Source organism: Clupea harengus, chromosome 21 (genome assembly GCF_900700415.2).
Source record: "Clupea harengus chromosome 21, Ch_v2.0.2, whole genome shotgun sequence".
NCBI classification, from domain to species: Eukaryota; Metazoa; Chordata; class Actinopteri; order Clupeiformes; family Clupeidae; genus Clupea; species Clupea harengus.
Window position 1 is genome coordinate 3,409,382 of NC_045172.1, and position 21,777 is coordinate 3,431,158.

At 42.1% G+C, this 21,777-nt stretch overlaps 4 protein-coding genes across 6 annotated transcripts; 2 read left to right on the forward strand and 2 right to left on the reverse strand.

Annotated features, from left to right (window-relative positions):
* Nucleotides 1-63: 63 nt before the first annotated feature.
* On the forward strand, nucleotides 64-2,692 carry LOC105893284 (AP-1 complex subunit sigma-2-like). The gene is made up of 5 exons (XM_012819672.3): nucleotides 64-336; nucleotides 825-1,003; nucleotides 1,285-1,393; nucleotides 1,501-1,638; nucleotides 2,021-2,692. Exons 1-5 carry the CDS (start codon nucleotides 202-204, stop codon nucleotides 2,066-2,068), a joined length of 609 nt encoding a protein of 202 aa, XP_012675126.1. The 5' UTR covers nucleotides 64-201; the 3' UTR covers nucleotides 2,069-2,692.
* A 92-nt stretch (nucleotides 2,693-2,784) lies between these two features.
* zrsr2 (zinc finger (CCCH type), RNA-binding motif and serine/arginine rich 2) lies at nucleotides 2,785-7,036 on the reverse strand. Its single transcript, XM_012819724.3, has 11 exons — nucleotides 6,778-7,036; nucleotides 6,430-6,509; nucleotides 6,070-6,139; nucleotides 5,676-5,784; nucleotides 5,466-5,552; nucleotides 4,925-4,963; nucleotides 4,705-4,826; nucleotides 4,391-4,604; nucleotides 4,244-4,299; nucleotides 4,043-4,152; nucleotides 2,785-3,930 (listed from the first exon to the last, which is right to left on the reverse strand). The coding sequence occupies exons 1-11, from the start codon at nucleotides 6,816-6,818 to the stop codon at nucleotides 3,002-3,004; spliced, it is 1,857 nt and encodes a 618-aa protein (XP_012675178.1). The 5' UTR covers nucleotides 6,819-7,036; the 3' UTR covers nucleotides 2,785-3,001.
* Nucleotides 7,037-7,077: 41 nt separating this feature from the next.
* On the forward strand, nucleotides 7,078-14,074 carry rbb4l (retinoblastoma binding protein 4, like). 2 transcript variants are annotated; one of them, XM_042702942.1, is made up of 13 exons: nucleotides 7,078-7,252; nucleotides 7,914-8,058; nucleotides 8,273-8,418; nucleotides 8,572-8,574; nucleotides 9,059-9,232; nucleotides 9,409-9,524; nucleotides 10,666-10,826; nucleotides 11,047-11,173; nucleotides 11,921-11,998; nucleotides 12,167-12,246; nucleotides 12,585-12,642; nucleotides 12,781-12,891; nucleotides 13,120-14,074. In XM_042702942.1, exons 1-13 carry the CDS (start codon nucleotides 7,237-7,239, stop codon nucleotides 13,186-13,188), a joined length of 1,284 nt encoding a protein of 427 aa, XP_042558876.1. In that variant the 5' UTR covers nucleotides 7,078-7,236; the 3' UTR covers nucleotides 13,189-14,074. The 2 variants fall into 2 exon arrangements, with proteins under 2 accessions (XP_042558876.1, XP_012675180.3); XM_012819726.3 differs by having other exon boundaries at nucleotides 12,170-12,246.
* Nucleotides 14,075-16,496: 2,422 nt separating this feature from the next.
* Nucleotides 16,497-21,765, reverse strand: txlng (taxilin gamma). Of its 2 annotated transcripts, none has more exons than XM_012819725.2 (10): nucleotides 21,658-21,765; nucleotides 20,169-20,424; nucleotides 19,874-19,965; nucleotides 19,278-19,448; nucleotides 18,873-19,067; nucleotides 17,741-17,860; nucleotides 17,349-17,423; nucleotides 17,164-17,256; nucleotides 16,963-17,058; nucleotides 16,497-16,832 (listed from the first exon to the last, which is right to left on the reverse strand). In XM_012819725.2, the coding sequence occupies exons 1-10, from the start codon at nucleotides 21,706-21,708 to the stop codon at nucleotides 16,518-16,520; spliced, it is 1,464 nt and encodes a 487-aa protein (XP_012675179.2). In that variant the 5' UTR covers nucleotides 21,709-21,765; the 3' UTR covers nucleotides 16,497-16,517. The 2 variants fall into 2 exon arrangements, with proteins under 2 accessions (XP_012675179.2, XP_031414953.1); XM_031559093.2 differs by lacking the exon at nucleotides 21,658-21,765 and adding an exon at nucleotides 21,385-21,639.
* Nucleotides 21,766-21,777: the final 12 nt, after the last annotated feature.

A 21,777-nucleotide genomic window follows, 5' to 3' on the forward strand; every position in this document is an offset into this window, starting at 1 on the left:
TGTTCCCCGGGATAACATAGCCAATGTAGCCAAATTATATAAATTGCATTAGTATGGTTCATTTATTTTTTGTGACAATGCGATTCCTTATTCAATCTTAAGCATCAAGCCAGGGACCATCTGTTTTTGACCAATGGTACATCTCCGCGATGTGACGTTAAGCCAATGACATGCTATTCTCAATCAGGTTTGTAGCGGAAAATGAAAAAAAAAAAAAAAAGATCTGAGCCAGGGCCATCTCAACTCTCCTTACACCACATTGAAAGTGTGTTTGTAGCGGTTCGCCCACTCTCCTTAGCACATGTTCTGCAAAATCTGACAAAATTGAGAGAAAAGGTAAGTGCTCTTCTCCTCTAACATTTCAACAAATTATTTACATACATCGACAGCTATGCGAGCTGCTTTGCCAGCTATCTATTCTTTGTTCCAAGGGGTTCCCCTTTCGAGGTAGTTCTGTTATTCATGTCCCTTTTCAACAAACTTTTATTAGCCTACGTTGTCATTTAAAAACTTGGAGTAGCCTCTACCGCTGTTGACTAACTTTGTATATTTCTTACCTAAATACTAAGTAGGCGAATCACTTTGATTTCTATTTCCAATGCCACGACGCAGCCTGAACGTCATTTGTGTTCTACGATTACAGTTTCTCTCACCAGTTTCCCTTTTCAAATAGCCTACTTTATTGAATTTCAAGTATCGTTTAGGGGCTGCGGTAGCCTACTGTTGTCGACAGACGTTGTTTTAAGTGATTCACTTGATCTCCATTCTCCTCGCTGAACCCACTGTCGGCCCTACCCTGCACCGTTAACTCTGGTGTCTTTCAGATGCACTTCATGTTGCTGTTCAGTCGGCAGGGTAAGCTGAGGCTTCAGAAGTGGTATGTGCCTATATCTGATACCCAGAAGAAGAAGATCGCTCGTGAAGTGATACAAATGGTGCTGGCTCGCAAGCCCAAGATGTGTAGTTTCCTGGAGTGGAGGGATCTTAAGATCGTTTACAAAAGGTTATGTGATTTTCCTTGACTGTTGTTAAAAGTGAAAATGAGTGTAGGTACACTCAACTCTACTCACTACTACTCAAATGGTCAGTTCAGTAAATCTTACCCCAGTTCACTTCACACTGTACCCACATAACTTCATAGAAGTAGACTTGCTGTCTTTTAGGTCGTGTTGAACTTGATATTTTGTGTAATGTGATTTAAAATTTTATGTTGAGTTCTGAGTGTGACGAAAATATCCATTGTACTCCAAGGACACCATGCTCATGGCCTTGTCATTATTATAGATATGCAAGTTTGTATTTCTGCTGTGCGGTGGAAGACCAGGACAACGAGCTCATCACCCTTGAAATTATTCATCGCTATGTGGAGCTACTAGACAAGTATTTTGGCAGTGTGAGTTTCCTAGTTATTGTCTGCTTACATTTCACTGAAGAAGGTGGCTCTGTGCATTGTATATTTTGGGTGTGATTAATAAAATGGCCTGCATTGCCCTGTATTAGGTTTGTGAACTGGACATCATCTTTAACTTTGAGAAGGCCTACTACATCCTGGATGAGTTCATACTTGGCGGAGAGGCGCAGGAGACCTCCAAGAAAAATGTGCTCAAAGCCATTGAACAGGCCGACATGCTCCAAGAGGTGAGTGGGGCTGAGAATCTTATGGTCTACAAAAGGGAAGTGTGATGCAGTTCATATCTTCTATGCTGTAAGCTACATTTAAACTATTGATGTGATCATTGTTACATTTCATGTTGGGTAATAGTACAGATCTCCTGTATCCAATTCACTTCATGGTTCGCTCATCTGGTATTAGGTACCAGTACTAATAGTATGGTATGGCTTACTGAAACAGTATTCTCAAACGGCTTTTCTCTGTTGGAAGGATTGCAGCACGCCTTATTACACAAGTGCTTCCTTTCTTAGTGTAGAAGTGGATCTATTCACTTGGCTCATAGTGTATGTGGCATCATTCTGATTTCAGTACAAAAAAAATCTATTTCTTTTTTTCTTGTTTCTTTAGGAAGCTGAAGCACCACGCAGTGTTTTGGAGGAGATTGGACTGACATAAACTAGCTGTCATTGTAAAAATCAACTCAAGTCACTCCCAATTGACAGTGTTTGTGTATTTCTCTATTTTAAAAACAACACTACAGCCAGTTCTGGCTGATGACGTGCATATTTGCACAGTTGCGTTTCAGATGTACTTGCAGGGAGTAGTCACCAGACACACCACTGGCCCTTGGTATGAATAGCAGTGCTATATGCATGTCATTTAAAACTGGACAACCATCCACTGCCTTAAAGATACTCCATTTTTCAGTTTTCTGAACATGTCACACACGCATCTTTTCTGTAATATTTCTGATGTTTGTATCAATGTAGACTCCAAAGAAGAGTATATCTGTCATTCAAGGAAGACAAAAGCTAACTCAATACAGACCAGCGATATTAGCATTAGGGACATAATGGGCCTAGGATAATCTGTAGCTTGACCGAAAACACTGTTACGTACGTTTTCCAAGTGTTTAAATAGTGTGACTATGTTTACAAATTAGAAGAAAAAAAACATTCCTTTTAAACTTTTGTCTTCAGTATTCAGACTAACTATGAGAATTAGTATAATGCATGTCAGTCTTTGTGGATTTCAGTGTTACAACTTGAGTATATGTATTAAAAACATCTCAAAACTCTACACTTGAGTCAAACTGAATTATTCTTAGAATTTTATGTGCACATTTATACCCTTCATTGATCAAATATAACTCACTTGAGCACTTGATTGTGAGTAACCCATCTATATTTAAAACCTACAATTCATATGGCATGTCATCATATAGCATTTCTGACAAGACCACAGAACACATTTTTAATAAAGTATTTATTTACACATATGTACACAACACCAAATGCTATGTGCTGTGTGTCTCACCTGTAATTCACACATTGGTTATTTGGTGAAACAAAAGCCAGTCAGAACACAACTGACTTCTGAACAAAGTCCTCATGAAGTTTCCCCTGTCTCTAGAATGTGAGGGAGCGGTCCCACTTTATTTTCAGGATCAGTGAGAACCACTGTTGCCTCCTTCGAATCAGCCTCTTTGGCCTCCAGGGCATCTTCCTTGTCTTCTGGGGCAAGACACTGGTTGGAGTCCTCATCCTGTAACATAAATGGTTGGTTAGTTTGCCCCTCCTCTTGTGGGGCAGGGAGTTGGTGGTCATCACCCTCGTCCCCTGTGTCTTTGCCAGATTCAGCTGATGAGCTACCACCTGGTGATTTACTCTTCTTTCGCTTGTGTTTCTTCTTGCTTTTCTTTTTTTTGCTTTTCTTTGAGTGTTTGTGGCGTTGCGGAGTGGCAGTAGCATCCACGAGATCCTCCTTGATCTCTTTGTCTTTGTGGCTTCTCCTCAAAGACACCTCTTTACTTTTACTCTCAGATCTGGATGTTCTGGGTGACCCCTCTCTGGACCACCGGTCCCCATTCCGTTCTCTGCTCCTGGACCGTTGTCTCTCGCCGCTCCCTCCTCTCCGGGGTCGTTTACTCTGTGCAGAAGTCTTACTGCACCAACTCTGCTGTGATCTCTTGCTCTCCTGGCTCCTGCTCCTGCTCCGACTTCGTCGTTCTCTGCTCCGGCTCCGCCTTCCCCTGCTACTGCTCGGCCGCTCTCTGCTCCTCCTTCCCCTGCTCCTGCTCCTGCTCCGTCTCTCTCGGCTCCGGCTGCGCCTTACTGAGCGTCTCCATGACCATCTGTCTGGGCTGTGGCCCCTTTGTGACCATGACCGCTCGGAGAACCGGCCGGTGAAATTGCTCTCCCGGTCTGGGGACAGATGGAGGTCCTGGTCGGCCTTGAAGAACTCTCGTGTGGGATTCCGGAACACATGGAGGAAATTGCAGTGCTTTCCTTTAGGACACTTCTGACGATCAAACAGTCCTGTAAAGGTGAGGGGGACAATGATCACCACATGTTTACAGCAATCCACAACACAGTAATCCTTCATCTACATATAATACAGTCAAATGTGATCAAGTAACATTTTCCATACCACATATTGCCGTCTTCCATCTGGTTACTGGGGAGAACTCGCACTGCAGCTGCTTTCCTGCATACCATCGTCCATTGAACTTCACAAAGGCTTGAGTGCAGTCCTCTTCCCTGCAAGTGTATGTGAAGTATTGAGATGGATGACACTACCAAGAAACATACATAATGGAGTTCAATGCAGTGTCATTGACTTTTCACTTACGTGAGGTACTGAACATAAACATTTCCTCTAAGATGCGGCTCAAAGTTACAGCTGACCTGTTGACAGAGAAAAAAAAGTGTTTTCGTTCAGTTGGTCATGTTAAGTCTTAGGTCTACAGCAATCTCTTTTATGAGCCACTATAACTACCTTAAACTGAATAACCTTCCCAGCACTCTTGAATTCAGGGAGTGCATCTTCATAGAAATCTAGGAACTGCTGGAGGACCTCCTCTTCACTATATTCTAGGCTGGCATCTGTATCGTAGTCATCACGCCGACTCTGCTCCATGCCATAGTGGATGAACATCCCTCTGATCAACAGAGTACAGCTGGAGGCAGGATGTTCGTGCTTACGGGAACACCTGAAAAGGACAAGGTAATACTGAGCAACTTTATAACACACTACATTTTTTACGTATTTTCACTTAAGTTAATGTGAACATCTTTTCAGGTTTTATCTACCGGTCTCCAAAACGGCAGGCTCCAGTTTTGAGGAAGAAGGGGCAGTTGGCTCTGTCCTTTTCTGTGCCAAAGTCTGTTTGAGCGGGGGCCTCTGGGTTCTTCCAGGGACCTACATTTTCCAGCTATGAGATTGGAAGAAAAGGACAGGACGGCACACCATAAACACACAAGACTTTGAGCGCATTAGATAAGGAGGGGGAGTACAACCACTAAGTCCTACCTCGCTTTCAGCTTGGTCCAGTCTTTTCTGCGCAGCGTCCTAAAGTGGTGCAAACACATAGTGGGCCGGATGAAAAACCTGCAGCAACCTAGCAGGTATCTGTTAACACCCGTTAAGTTCATACAGCACCAAGACAGAGTCCTTGCACAACTTGCCTGAAATGTGAATTTACTGAGAACACATTAAGACAGATGTACTTAAGGCATTTTAATAAAGTATACATACATAAACTGCTTTCTGATCTGTGTTTAGAGGGTTAAATAGACAGCATACTATGACAAAAGATACATTCTCCTCCTCTTGAAGCAGGTACTTGTAGGTCTGTCACTCATTGTGTGTATCTTTAGTCAAGGAAAATGTACAGAAACAGTTCCACAAACAACAAACAGGCGTTTTAGTTTAATCCCAAGATATATTTACAAAAAAATTCAGTTGATAGTCCCCCCCCCCCATACTCTACAAGGAGCTGGACCATTTTCAGTGGTTCTGTTTCTTTCAATAGAGGATATCTGTCTCTTTAGCCACCCAGTGCATGAGTCACCTCTCTGTCTCTCCTCTCCTGCTGCTTTTGATCTTTCGATTCTCTCTCTTTCCGCTGCTGTTCTTCCCATTCTTCTTTAATTCTTGTCTAGAGTGGATAAAATGGGAAGAGAAAAAAAAAAAAACACAAGTTTGAAAAGGTGAAGTTTTGAAGACAATGCAGTTTAAATATTTCAAATAGCTTGTCAAGTTGCAGCAGCTTGAAGTCCACCTCCTCCTCTTCTTGTTTCCGTTTAGCAGTCTCCTCTCTCTCCCTCTTTAGCCTAAAAACCTCTTGGGAAGCTCTTTCTCTTTCAAGCCACTCCTCATGCAATCTCTGCCTGTGAGCAAGGATACCATAGAAATAAAAAAAATAGAATCAGTGATTATTCTCAGAATGTTACAATTAAATCAACTGGAATATACATGTGTGTGTGTGCAGAATCTGATCATTACAGAGGTAGATAAAGCATGCAGTTGTGTACAAAAAATGTATAGTAAATAGTACTTAGAAGTAAAGGACTGGGAGGGAGAGAAAGTGGGAGTTCCAAAACTTTAGAGCAACAACTCTTCTGTCTGTTTCTGGGGTGCATATCCAGCAAGATGTCCAGTGGATACTGGCTTACCTCTCTTCCTCGGCTTTAGAATCCATCTCCTCATCTTCGCTACCCAATACGTCTCCATCCTCCTGGCAGCCTGGTTGTTCAATAAAGTAACACACACCGGTTAATGCAGGGAAACCTGGCTACAGATACACCTGGGTGGGTAGCTAGCAAAGTGGTGTAACGCTACGGTTTCATTTTAGGCTAATACACGTTAGTGAGGAATGAAGATAACGTTAAAGTTATGACAAACATTAATGCAGGGAAATCTGGCTACAAATACAATTGGGTAGCTAGCAAAGTGGTGTGACGCTACGGTTTCATTTTCAGCTAAGTGAGGAATGAAGATAACGTTAAAGTTATAACAAACAAGTTTGTAGTTACCCGAGACTCTTATTTGAGCAAGTGCTTGACGCTTTTTCTTCCTTCGTTCTCTTCTAAGGGCAGCACGTCGTTGCTTTTGGCTGGAAAGACAATGGATAGTTCAGCACTCACAGATACGCGCTGGCTGATACAAGTTTCTATGTGAATAGTCAAAAAAGACCATTCACGTTAGTAACGTTATCTACCAGCTAGCGAGATAAGCTACGTAGTTACATCTACATTACGACAAATTACAAGACAACTCATTTGCATATTGGGCAAAATTATTCGAGGCCAGGTAATAACATTAATGGCAAACAAAACATTAGAAAATACACGTGAGCAAAATGTGGCCTTTTCAATACAAACCTCAACGACGTCGTTGCATTCGGCGCCATAAGAGCTGCCATTTTAGCGTCCAATGGGGTCAAAGTTGAAAGCCGCCATCCTCTCTCTACTCTCTATGATCCTCTCCGACCAGAGAAACGAAAATGTTTCAAGACAAAATGCCTTCCGATGTGTGTATCGGACTAATAAGTGAACATGTATTCTATTTCAAAGCCAAATTGCAGGCTTACTAGCTAGCTAGCTAACTGTAAACATCCAACAGTTGCAAACCACTGCGCATGAGCAGAAAATGTCGCGCCTAGCGCATGCGCAGTCGATTGTGTCAGATGCGCGCCGGATGAAAAGAACTGTGGAGGCAAATCTTCTGAATTAAAACACAATCTACTTGCTAGGTGCTGAAATACAACAGAAGGACGAGATTACTTAGCGTTTGAGCATTGTGTCTCACGCTTTCCTATTTTATTTGCCCACCCCGTCGAAATGGCAGATAAAGAGGGTAAGTTTATATAGGGTGGATGTGAATATGTCCATGCTTTGTGCCGGCGTTGTTGCGTTGGTGGGGCTCCTGTAGCTAGCAAGAACTCTGTGCAGCAGTGCCTAGCTAGCTAGCGATGCATCATTGCTAGTTTTAAGATATAGTAAAGTGATATGCATCTGGTCTTTCTTGCTCACTTTGCTCGTCCACTCGGTTCTGATAAGGCATTCATTTAATTATTTTCACGACCATCAGATTAAATTATGGATAATTCTCATACATGTTTTCAGAATTGCAATCTTTACCTGAACCCTGTTAGTTCGCTAGCTAGCATAATTATGCTAGGATAGTGAGCTAACCAACTAGCGTTACTAGCCTTCATTTTGCCTCCAGATTGGCACCTACCTTGTTTGCAGTTTTTGCATCATAACGCTTTAGAGGCGTTTGTTATTTTTCTTTGTCTGAATTTCAATGGTAATTTTATACCCGAAGAATTTTTTACTGCACAAATTGCTTAATTACATAAAGTTTTAACTTCGGTAATCAATTTCTTTTAAACTAGCTAATTCAACGATATTATGCAATCGTTGTTGTTAGTTATAGGTACCAAGTGGTGTTATGTTATTTTCAGTTTCTTACATCACCTTCCATGCCGTTACTTAAACGAATTTCATACTTGCAGTGTATGATGATGCTGTGGAGGAGAGGGTTATCAACGAAGAATACAAAATATGGAAAAAGAATACACCTTTTCTCTACGACCTGGTTATGACACACGCCCTTGAATGGCCTAGTCTCACAGTTCAGTGGCTGCCCGATGTAAACAGGTAAGACTCCTAAAACGTGAGTGGATATATGACCGGTAATGGATCTGGTCACGAAATTAAGTTCACATCTGCACTCTGTCATAACACCGTCTTCAGTGTCATTTCCCTTTAGAACATTAAACAGTTGTTTTCATGAAATGTAAACATTTGAACAGGCCATTGTGCAAATAATGTAATGCGGGGTTGACAACTGCTGTCTCATACTTCCTTTTAGACCAGAGGGAAAGGACTACGCTGTCCACAGGCTGGTGCTGGGAACGCACACCTCTGACGAACAAAACCACTTGGTTATTGCCAGCGTTCAGATCCCTAACGATGATGCACAGTTCGATGCTTCTCATTATGACAGTGAAAAAGGAGGTAAGAGGTGTTTTGCTGTGGCTAGGGTTAAGTAACTTATTGATACTTACTTTTGATAAAGTAGATCTGTTTACTAGATCAGAGGGATGGTGTAACACAACCCAAAATGTGTAAACAAAGCGCTTTACCTCCTGTGTGTCTCTCTTTTTCCAGCAGGTATGGTCATCTTTTTTTCTCATTTTATGGGTCTGGAGACTCATTAAAAGATCACTTTGAGACACATTGACATCTTAGGATGGTGCCTGTTACAGGTGGTATTTGCATACACAGAACACTGCCCTCCAAGAGAAATCCAATCCATGTCCTCCTTATTACACTGAATGATTCTGATTCTGATTCTGATTCTGAACGATCCATAAACCCAGAGAAGGAAACCATGCAACTATCATACTATTTGTAAGAGATACTCATAATCATGTGCTTTCACAAAGATTGAAATTCCAGTAGGGAGACATAGTTTATAGCTAGATTATTTCCATAAAGATCTGTTGCACAACATAACAAACACGTTTGGTTGGATCTTTTTTCTATATTTGTTGTGGTTGTGGATGTTGAGTAGCTCACTGTCGTTATAGGTTGTCTAATGCTTTCACCTAGTCTTTATATGCACTTAACGGTAGATATTTTTGTTTCTCCATAGAATTTGGAGGTTTTGGATCCGTGAGCGGTAAGATTGAAATTGAGATCAAGATCAATCACGAGGGTGAAGTGAACCGCGCTCGTTACATGCCCCAGAACCCATGCATTATTGCCACCAAGACGCCCACCTCAGATGTACTTGTGTTTGACTACACCAAGCACCCCTCTAAGCCAGGTAAGCCACAGTTTTTCATACTTCCATTCCAATTAGCCTTACAGTAATTTATGCTAATAGAAGATGAATGTGTATATCACTAACTCTTAAGACATTTGTGAATGGTGTGGTGAGTTAGAAATCAGTACCCATTGATCAGGCTTTCTGTCTTTTCCACCCATGTGTCCTGGGCACAGACCCCAGTGGAGAGTGCAGCCCAGACCTGAGGCTGCGAGGTCATCAGAAAGAAGGGTACGGCCTGTCCTGGAACCCTAATCTCAGTGGCAACCTGCTGAGCGCATCAGACGACCACGTGAGTATCTGGGGTGGCTCTTCATACCTGTGCAAACACACACACCTAGACTTGAACACACAGTGTTTTACTAACCCTGCATTATTGTAGTTGATCGTTATAAGGTAAGAATTGCGAATCTTTAGGTGATGGTGGGGAAACTCGCTAGTTTTCGTCATAAACATCCCTGCCAATGTTATTTATGAAATAATTTGGCGTAGGCTGTAAACGTATTGCCGTCATCCCTGTCTCACAGAGATTTGTAGTTTTTTCCAGATTTCCAAACCGTTTTAGGATAACATATAAATAAATTCATCTCGCATCAAAAATTTTGATCAGTCTTTGTCAATCTCACGCCAATAAACCTTGGAACTCAGCTAGCTTGTAATACATTTCACTGTCCAATGTATATTAAGCAACATGTTGCCAACAACGTTTTATTAGATTACCGTAATTTCCGGACTATTGAGCGCACCTGAATATAAGCCTCACGCACTGAATTTTTTAAAAATAATTATTTTTAACATAAATAAGCCGCACATGTCTATAAGCCGCAGGTGCCTACCGCAACATTGAAACAAATTAACTTTACACAGGCTAAAATGAATATCAAAACTAATACAATAGTTAGTTTTGCCAGTTAGATAAGTGCACTGTTGCTTTAAGAGCGCAGAGTCGCAAGAGTCAATCAGAAGCTAGAACGTTAGATTGAAGACAGACGCTAGTTTGAAACCAGTGAGCTAAAGAACTTGAAGACTGGATTTGTATTGTTGTAAACTTTTATTTTATTTTCTAAAGTGTTTTGAGTTGTGTTCTGTCTACGCTGGTAGACTGTGGTTATTTTGACATTAGTTAAGTTATTGAGAGATACTGAGAAATCGCGTGGAGCTAAGCATCCATGCGGCTGCATCCATGCTAGCATCCTAGCTCCACAAAGCCACCGTAAACACAAAGCCACCGTATACAGTCACAGGTATCATAATCCATAAATTAGCCGCATCGTTGTTTAAGCCGCGAGGTTCAAAGCGTGGGAAAAAAGTAGCGGCTTATAGTCCGGAAAATACGGTACACTTACTCCACACTCAGACGCTGGCCAGTTTGGTGACCGTTTAATGCAATTGTTACAAAGGATCCAGTTTTTAACACCGTCAGTGTTTTTCAGACCATCTGCCTATGGGACATCAGTGCAAGTCCAAAGGAAGGGAAGATCATTGACGCTAAGACCATCTTCACCGGACACACAGCGGTGGTGGAGGATGTGTCCTGGCACCTGCTCCACGAGTCTCTCTTCGGCTCAGTGGCGGATGACCAGAAGCTGATGATGTGAGCGCCCTACTTTCTTTCTTTGGAAATATTGATGGAGAGCTTTGTAGAGGAGTTGTAGTGCATATTGTGTATTGGGCCGTAGATACGAAGGATATTGACTGTTGAGAAACAAAAAAGGCTTTAGTAGTGTCTTAATATTGGTGGTCTGATATTATTGCAATGCATGATTTCCATGGGTATTGTTCTATTTCACTGTATCTTAATTATTCCTTCACAGCTGGGATACCCGATCCAACAACACGGCTAAACCCAGTCATGCGGTGGACGCCCACACTGCAGAGGTCAACTGCCTGTCCTTCAACCCCTATAGCGAGTTCATCCTTGCCACTGGCTCTGCTGACAAGGTCTGTGTTTCTCTCGGTTTGCAGTAAAACAATTATTTCACATTTGATGTTGTCTGCAAAATTGCCTTATGGGGAGGCAAAGTGCAGATTTAGGTGGAGTTGTTCACAAAGTTCTTACAGGTACTCCTCAAGGCCTAGTTGAAATTAAAAAAAGAACGCTAACCACTTGAAAATCAACCCAATGGAATTATATGAGTCAGTGTCATGTAATACCTGGGCACTCTGGTGACATCACTGCCGTGGAACTCCGCTGTATTCCTTTACAGATGCTGACGCTCACTCCATAGTAAGGGGGTATCAACATCTGATTTTGCACTTAGCTGCCTCACCATAGTTGGCTGTGTGGGTCACAACAAACAAGCCAGAGAGTGCCTTGATCATTGTGTATAGGGGCTAAAATGTAACCTGGATGCCTTAACAATTATGTAAGTTTCATACTAGTTGTAGGAGTGTAAGAAACTAATTATAATATTATGTTTTGTGATACTCGCAAATGCAGATTTGATGCATATGGTGGTGTATTCCTCATTCTACAACAGTTTCCCTAAAGTTAGATTAAAAAAATTGCAATATATTACCTTGCTTACAGTATTGCAATATATTAAATATTAACCCTTCTAAAAAAAAAAGTGATGTCTGTGTGTGTTTAATCACAATACTATTGGTGGGTTATCCTGAAAAGTGAGCCGAATCACCAAATGACCACTGGTGGGAGCTGAAGGCTAACGCTTCCTCTGTTTCCTGTAGACGGTGGCACTGTGGGACCTCCGCAACCTCAAACTGAAGCTGCACTCCTTTGAGTCGCACAAGGATGAGATATTCCAGGTAATACTCTATAAATAGTATGTAGCTTCTGTTTTATCTTTGGTGTCCATGCTACCTGCTGTCCACTATACAGATGTATGGGTTGGATCTGGCATTCATTTGCAATTGAAAGCATATGCTGCCCAGGAGTTTATTGCACTGACAGTGATGTTTTACTGACTTTTCCGGCAGGTACAATGGTCCCCTCACAACGAGACCATCCTGGCATCCAGTGGCACTGACCGAAGGCTCAACGTGTGGGATCTGAGGTAGGATACAACCCCTTACTGGATCTGTTTTGAAATACTGAAACTTATTTTTCTCCATCAGTTCTGAAAAACACGAATATCAGGTTCTGTTGACCTGGATGGAGGAGGCTCTAGTTAGTTGGTGAGGTAACTTGAATATGACTTGGAGACTCCCATTTTCCATTTCCATGTATTTATGGTGCTTTTTCAGGTGTACTCACTGCAGTTATCTCAATAGTTCAGTGATCCTGCTTAATGAGACCTCCATTTGACCTCCCAGGGCAACACCAGACTGAAGGCATGACATGGGGTTGTGAATGATGTGGTGCAATGTCTGAGTGGTGATATGTGTTTTGCAGTAAAATCGGGGAGGAGCAGTCCGCTGAGGATGCTGAGGACGGACCTCCTGAGCTGCTGGTGGGTTCAGAAGTTTGATTAGGCCTCTCGGCACTAAACACACTCAGTTTAATTAGGCTGCAGTTTCAAAAAGAGCAATACTGATTTATGGTATGCACATTCCTTATTCTTCTATTGTCTATTTTGTCATCCTCATAGTTCATTCATGGTGGACATACAGCCAAGATTTCGGACTTCTCCTGGAACCCCAACGAGCCGTGGGTGATATGCTCCGTGTCCGAGGATAACATCATGCAAGTCTGGCAGATGGTGAGTGTCAGCAGACCAGCAAGGGAACCACTGCTTTTAAGCAGTTCTTGCTGTTGTGTGACGGGCTGCATCCTTAGCAGTTATGTTGTTACCTTAATGTAGGATAATGAATGTGCCGTGTTGGCTTTACTCTTTGTGACTTAACGGACTTGTCAGAATGGTGCTGTTGGTGTAGAAACTCATAACACCTCGATAAGGCAACTGTTCATGTTTTTGTTTGTTCTGCAGGCGGAAAATATTTACAACGACGAGGAACAAGACACTCCTGCTTCAGAGCTGGAGGGCCAGGCCTCATAACCTCACTGCCTGTAGGGCTGTTGAAGGGGATCGTAGGATGCTTGTGCTTCAGAGGCCCCTCGAAGAGGCTTCGGTTGCAAGAACCTGTTTCGTCTCTCAGCCAATAGTTTCTCTTCCTTTCTGCGTTCCACAAAAAAAAGTAGGCACCACCCTATTCCTCTTCAGCCAGCCAACCGCAGGCTGATTTTGCTCCTTATTGAAACAGTCCCTTTCGTAATCAGTGTTGGATAGGTGTTGCTGGAATGGCATCCAGTTCTCTCGCAGCCAGCTTAGTTTTGTCCTTCATTGTTATGCTGAACAGAGCTTTGCATTGCAGAGAGGATGTGGGTGGTCGTTGTTTTTCAACAAATGCACTTGACAAATGCAAGCTAAGGTCACACCATTCTGAAATATACCCCACCCCTCAAGGGCCAGATGGCAGGGTAAAATTTTCTCTTTTTTTCCTTTAAAGATTTTCATTTTGTGCATAACCTGATGTGAATTGCAATAAAACTTTTTGTAATAACTTTTAAATAATTGCTTTTCACTTTATATACTAAAACTTTCAAACTGGAGTATTTGCAATAGAATATTCAGTTGACTAAAACCATTTGGATTCTGTGAAAGCCATTAAATAATTGCAACAAACCTATTTGTCCATTTGGGAGACAGGAAGAACAATTACCAGTTAATTTCTGAAACATTCAACATTCTCTGGTTGTGCAATGGAGTTATACTACACATGACCTGAAGGCAATGTCAAACATTCCAGTACAAATCATGTTGAATAGTTTGGGAAAATTCTACAAAATGTTTATTGAAAAGCAAGACGGGACAATAACATCTTTGTTTACAATCTCAGAGAAACATAAGCTCATTTTGGGGGGAAATAAAGCTTTTCAAAGCATTATTGACTCCAGCCTCTTTCACAGCAAGACTCACCTGCAGAGGTAGATTTCTTGCATAACCTGAGAATCAAACTGAGGCATTGCCAAAGAAAGAGGAGCAGTTTTCAAATGTGTGTCCAAGTACCGATCATTTTCAACCGCCCACGGGCTACTTGCCATTGAACATACCAATCACATAGAAGACAATGTATAAGCATGTCACAACTTGACACTTCAAAACTGCTCAGGTGTTACTGCATGTGTTGAGGTGAAAATCTCAAGAGTACCACAAGTGAGCCTCACTCCCCAATCTAAAAGCACATTCACATTTCTAATGGTAAGAGCTAATGAAGAGTAATGTCAACAAGTATTTCATATGTTCAAAGTCCATACGAAAAGTCAGGCTGGTTAAAATCTACTCCATATGGTTGAAGTTCACAATACAAATCAGAAGCTGGTTGGAGTCTACTGATCCCATATCTGTTTGGTAATTAGTTTGGCCATGTACAAACACATCCCAAATCTCCCCAGGACACTGCCAGTTTATACATACAAAACATTTGAGCCCTTTTGCCCTCTTTGCGTCAACTTCTCTTAATTTGTGAGTAAGACAAAAAAAAAAACAATATCAATACATGCCCATTGGTCTGATCAGCCTGTCCATTATGATAGAGTATGTCCAAGTGTCTTTGTTTTTGCTAACAAATCAGCAATGAACATCATGTTATGGACAATAAGTGCTTAAAATGCAACAGGATGATAACTTCGTCATCCTCTAAAGACATAATCAAAATCAAATTATATATATTTTGTTTTGGCAGGCTACAGTGCGTCTACTTGGAATGTCAATGAATGGAACAGACTTGAGAAAATACAAATTGTTGAATGTCTCTTACAGTTATTTTCTAAGCGTCTTTAAACTATAACTGTAACCAAATGTGTGCAGCGAACTCAGACCTGAGAGAGCATGACATGGTAAACCCTGTTTTATTTCCATGTGTCGATAGACACTAGAGGCCATTAAGGCCATTTGGCAACAAGGGTGAATTTCTACATTCATTCAGTTCAGTATTCCACATTGTGTTTTCACATTGTCAGCAAACTCCACAATGCCTGCTGCTCCAGTGAACATCAGCATTGCGTGTAATACATGAATTACACAATTTTATTCATGTTCATTACCGAGTTAGTTGTTTCTTTAAAAAGAAGGGGGGGGGGACATTCATCAATTCCAGTATAAAGTATCAAAGGTGTCAAGGCCCCGTATATAAATCAACTGAAAATTATGAATCAGTCGATCCGCTTCCAGTTCATAAAGAAAATGGGGGGGAAAAAGAAAATCTGTTTCCTCATCAGAATGAACACAGCTACACTGGACATAGCTGAAGAATAGGTCCACTGATCTATATAGGCAAGAGACTGCACATAATAGCATGATCAATGTCAAATCATGGGGAACGTATAGTAGCCAGCAGCGACAGCGCTGTCAGCTAACTCGGTTCCAGCTCAATGGGTGAACAGGTGTGCCCTCACCGTAGTCATACTAAGGTTTCACCATACTGTTGCTAGAACCGATTCCATTTACTTTCTATGTCTCAACATGTGGTGGAGTCTGGAACTCAAGCTGACTTCAAATTTTTAAAACAATTGGAGGGAAGAAGTTGCAGCAGCATCTGAACGGGGCCTCAAAGTCTAGACAACATGTGTCCATCCAAAACTAACAGACATGGAAAATTGTTGATAGCAGCCTGGTCAAACTAGCCCTTGAACTCAAGTTGCCCATGATACAGAATCACTACAGGCAGTTTCACGGTCCACAGATGTAAAAAAAAGAAGAAAAAAAAGTGTCAAAGTGAATATGAAGGTAAATTTCCATGTTCATAACTTTGGATCCCAACATTAATGGTTTTCTGTGACCCCTGAAGGCCCTTGCTGCCCCAGGGTACATAAGGGAACTTGTGTTTCTTCCATTTTTTCTCATAATGCCCAGCCATGTGTGAAGTGTTGGGGGGGGGGGGGGGGGGGGGTCAAAAACAGCCTGACTGTTAATCAGTTACACTAGGCTAATTCAACAAAGCAGTGTTTTTAACATTATATGCATCTGGAATATTTATTCTGATCCCAAAAGGTCAGAGCCAAGAGCTACATCTTTTAGATGGAGAAAAAAAAAATGGTCCCACAGATCAGCAGAAAGGAAAGAGACAGGAGACAGAGCGCGCCAGAGATTAAGAAAAATAAATTCTAAAGCTGCTGCATGACAGCCAACTTTGACCACATGAAATTTCCTAGGAAAATAGGTATGTGGTAGATGAAAAAAGGGAAGTGCTCACCTCCAAGCCTAGTACTCCCATGTACAGAGCAGTTATATTCACTAACGCAATGCAAATCTCTTCTCAAATCTTTAGAACTATTACACAAAAATATATATACCTCCACAAGGCAGCAGCCCTGGAGGGGCCTGGCTCAGTCGACTAATTGCCTGGTGGGGAGGGAGGAGGGCTCTCCGTCAGGCTGGAGACCTGGCTCCTCTGTCCCAGGCACGGGCTCCACCTGCTCCACCGGCTCCGCTTCTGCTTCTGGCTCAGGGGAGCAGCTGCCGTGGGGTGTCTCTGGCTGGGGGTCGGGAGGCCCCGTTCCCTCCTCTACCGGCTCCTTCCCCTGCATGGACGTCAGCTTCTGGTTGAGCTCGGTGCGCTCCTTCTGCAGGGCCCGGCACAGCTTCTCTAGCCGCTCCACTTTGCTTTGCTGAGCTTTGTAATGCTTGTCCCGCAGGGTTTTCTGTAGGGGCAAAACAAACAAAAGGGGCTCAAAACAAAAATCTAAAGAGATATGTGACTGTCTCAGCTACTCAGTTTCCCCCATTCATGTTGGAGGCATTGTACCACGACACGGCTGACCCCCCTCTCACCTCCTCGGCCATCTGAAGCAGCGCCTGGTTGTTGGTCTCCCATTTGGTGCGCCACAATGTCGTCTCCCTCTCTAACTTCTTTATTTTCTTGGTCATCTGCAAACAGATGAATAAGATCGGTCACTGTGGCACGTCACAGGACGTCTGTTCAGATATTGGTAGTTCATACCCGACATGAACTGATGGACTTGGAACACTCACCTTCTCCATCTCCTGTCTGAATGTGGAGAACACCTCATTACTCTTGGCAAGAGTTGTCTGAAACTCTTCAAACTTGTCCATGTACTGGGAAAGCTGCAAGACAGCATAAATGATCAGTAGGTAAAATAAGAAACACATTTGGAGATCAAACATGTCGAGAGAAAAAACGAGGATTCCAAAAATACCTGCTGTTTGAGTTGAATCTCCTGCTCCTTCATCAGTTCACATTTGTGTCTCGTCTCTGTAGCGTCTCTTAAGAGCTGGACAATGGAAAAGTAAAGGAGACACACTGTTCAATACTGATCAGATTTCGAGTTGGTCTCATCTCTACGGTCACACATTGAACCCAACTCTCACCTGCTTTAAAGGTGTGACGGTATCACAATAACTTGAATATGTGCAAACTATCATTCCAACAAACCTAACTCTTTGTTTGAAGATAGCCATGGAAACATTGCATTTAAATATCAATAACATTTATGGACAGACCAATTAATTACACACACATGCAAATTTCAAATTATTTCATGTCAACAGAGAAAATCACCAAGCTGTCCAGAACCCAACGATGACTCACCAGCTCTCTCTCCCGCTGCTGCCGGTCCTCCACCTGCTTCATCAGTTCTGCTGTGCGCTTCAGGTTGGCATCCACCAGCTGCTGCTGCAGCTCCTTGTGCTTGAACACCTTGTCAATATGCTACAAGTCAAGGGTGGAGGGATGGGAGAGTTCATTATTTGGCATGGACAATACATAGATCAGCAAAAAAAAAAAAAATGGAGATTTCTGAGGTGCTTAAGTGCGTACTAGTTATTTTTTAGCCAAGCTATTTTTAAACCCTCAAACAATCAACAGTAAGCTTGATCCAAGTACTGTTGCAAGCCTCTCAACATCATCTAATCCCTTAACACACTGAATGTTAATACCCTTTATAATATACTGCCATGGCTGATTTAACTCAAAGGTCCTGTTCACACCTGGCATTAACATGCATTTTGGGTGATCTGACCTCAAGTGGACAGCTCTAGGTACAGGTTTGAATGCACCCAAGACACATTGAGATCCGATCACTCAGACCACATTCAGAGGTGGTCTGGGCCACAAATGGCCTCATTCCTTTGAGCAGTGTGTATGCAGACACCCTGCAGTGGTCAAACTAACCATCTAGTCAATTCAGGGTGCCAGACCTCAAAACTCACCTATAGTATATAATCTCACCCTTTTTTCTATAAATTTGACTCACATCCATCTAGCTCCCTTTCCCTCATTAAGAGAGTTAAAATGAACTGAGAATAAGAAATTATAATTACTGATCAACCTCAATGATTATGTTTTAATGATTGTGCACTCATAAATAGTATGAACAAGAACTGAATTCAGCCAGTTGCTCTATATTGACTGCCCTTAACCCCAGTATTGCTGCTAATGTTCTTACTGTTCATACCACTTATATCTTATATCATACTGTATATATCCTATTTATATTACCACTATACATATGCACATACTCTGCACTCTTCTGCTTTTGCACTTCTGGTTAGATGCTAACTGCATTTCGTTTGCCACAGTACTTGTACTCTGTGCAATGACAGTAAAGTTGAATCTAATCTAATGCAGATGTCACTCTGAATAAGAGCATGCACTTAATAAAATACTGACAAGACAAACTCCTGTGTGTACCCTCACTCCTGCCTGGCTGGTTGCATCTCACCTCCTCCCGTAGCTCGTACTGCTCGATGATCTTGTTGAGCTTCGCTGCCAGCTCTATGTTCTCCTGCCGCAGCTTGCGGTTGTGAAGCCGGTGCTGCTCCAACTGGTTCTCGATCTCCTTCAGCGTCACCTGGAAATGCAGTGTGGCCTCCTTCCGTTGCTCCTCATACTCCCGTGAGCTCCGTGTGTTCTCCTCCTGCCAAAGGACATGGTGGATTTGCTGGGTGGGTTCACAGGGCTCTAATACCTCATATCACTGTGTGGGGACGTTTCTGAACCCATTAGGTGAATATTTCTAGTGGAACTACTACCTAAATTACTGTAAAATGATACTTGAGGTCTTTGCCCATTTTCGCTGCATTTTGGGATTACATAAAACATTAAACATGCTCATCTTCAAGCGTACCTTCAGTGTCTTGTTATGGCGTTGCAGCTCCCTGCACAGACTCTCAAGCTTGCTGCGGGCCAGGATGGCTTTGCTGTGTTCGCCCTGGAGGTGCATCTTCTCCTTGGACAGCTGGGTCTGCTTCTTCTGCAGGACCTTCATCTGCTTCTGCATAGTGCGGCTCTCCTCCAGCTAAACAAACATATCAGAAGCATATTATGTGAGGCCATGAATTGGTGTCTGGTTCCCAGCAACTATATTTCCATGTATAAACAGACATCCCTCTTAGACCAACTCTTAATTGTATGGTAATACAATATTGGATCAACATGGTTAAAGGTGTTGTCTAGAGGTATTGCATTAAAAGCTTTGTTGTTGTGCTATACAGAATCTACAATAAAACACGTTTTTGTTAAGTGCATAATGATCTGTCTTGATCACAGTCCCCAAAATGGAAACGCTTAAAGCATATCACGTACATCCAAAGCACATTTTCTGAAAAGTGTACCTTGGCAAAACAGTGGGATTGAAATTAAATTTTCTCCACCAGTCTTTTCTTTTTCTACATACACTGCTATCATATATTCATATAACAGGGTACCGGTTAGTGCCCTTACCAGGTCAGCATACATCTTACACAAGGCGGCTAGTTTCTCCTCTGGTGTGGCCAAGGTGTTCAGAGCTTGCATTAACAAAACCACTTCTTTCCCTACAAAGACAGAGTACACCGAATCAAACATCTCTCAAATAGGAAAGCGAGGTCATTCCTACACTCTGCCATCTTCATTTATGAAATTCAATTAAAAAAAAAATTCAACCATGAGGGCAAAACACATTGTAAGGAAAAAAAATGCTTAAAATGATGCCCATACTTGGACTATTATAGTTTCCTTATGCACTGACGGTACTTACCCAACCCTTTTCTTTTCTTTTCAGAAGCCCTATCCAGCTCACCAACGAGGGGGTCAATCTGACAGTCCTCGCGTCCGGGTGTCTCGCCCCTCTCTTCCTGTATACAGCAGCTTGTCATCGTCTCAACAAAATCTTCCAGGTTGTCCACGCATCGGTTATCAGAGTTAGGAGGGGAGCTACTGCCTTCGACGAGTCCCCTCACAGCAGCCACATCAATACCGCATGCCCCCGTCGCCTCCATCATTCGTCCACAAAACTAAACGAGACAATGCACACATTACGTATCATACAATATTTAGGTGAAGATTAAACCTGATGTACAGGCACTTTGTGGGAGTAATTCGACAGAAGGCTGTCGCAAAAACGGTATTGATGTTATTACGTTCACTAAAACGTGTTTCTGTTTGCCTAGTATAACTTTGTTGCTAATCAAGCAGAGCAGCCTTTAAGGCGCTCGAGAGGATTACCACGTGTTCCACAGTACACAAGTCAACCACCGACGCAAAGGGACCACAGCCGCATGGGGCAATATGGTAATTCTGTGTACCTGCCTGGCGAACGAACTAAAACACATTTTTTTTTACAAATTCACCCAAACAGCACAAATGAAACTACAACCAAAACGTATACCTTTTAACGTGAAGTCGCCAAATAGTAGAACACGTACTGAAAACTACCAATATATAGCTAGTGAAATGTGCCACATAAGATGTATTAGGTTCATTGTTGGAAGTTGGCAAAATCTGTTTAGAGTGATGAATAACAAAACTCGTGTTACTGTAACAGGTTGCTGACAGTCATTCCATCTGTGTAACAATTTCCATATCTAACCTGGTGACGAAATAACGACTAATAAATGCTCCATTGACAGCTTAAGACTGGCTAGATAGTAGAGTCAGCACCGAATGGAGCAATAGTAATTCTTGCAACAAATGTAGTTGCTATCTGAAGCACTTTTCACCCAACAAAAGTATGTACACTTGCAAGCTTATTGGAGTTATTTTAGGCAGATAGCTAATGCTAACTAACGTTAGCTTGCTAACTACAACTTTCCGTACAAGAGATCTGAAATAGGAAACATATCACGTCTGCATCTTAATGTTCGATTCATCACATGAGACAAACAGCTATTATAGCAGTAAACCCGCTTTGGTTATACATATATACCAACACAGCTGTATAAAATGCATCAGAACGATAAACAGCGTTACATTACCAAATCGTTATTTCCGATGTGAAACCAAGTCCAAAGGGTGTCTTTAAGCTAGCGATGGCTAACTATATAACCTAATGTTAGCTTGTTGCTAATAACCTGCTAGCTACTTCCGTCGAAAATAATGTTCACCAAGCTCTTTCTAAAAAATTGTTATCATTCAATGCATGCAAATGACTGACACTACTGGGGAAAAGTAAACGAAATAATGTCAAGACGTAATAACCTGAACGTAAGAAAAAGTAACCACAAGTATCATGCAATGCGAAAACCTACCTGAATGTTTTCAGTGTTTAAATCGACCCTGGTATCCGAGTAGGTCGCCATATTGTGACGAAATTCTGAACAAGTGAAACACACGGGGGAGCCTGTTGAGAGCCGAGGGTCCTCTGAATG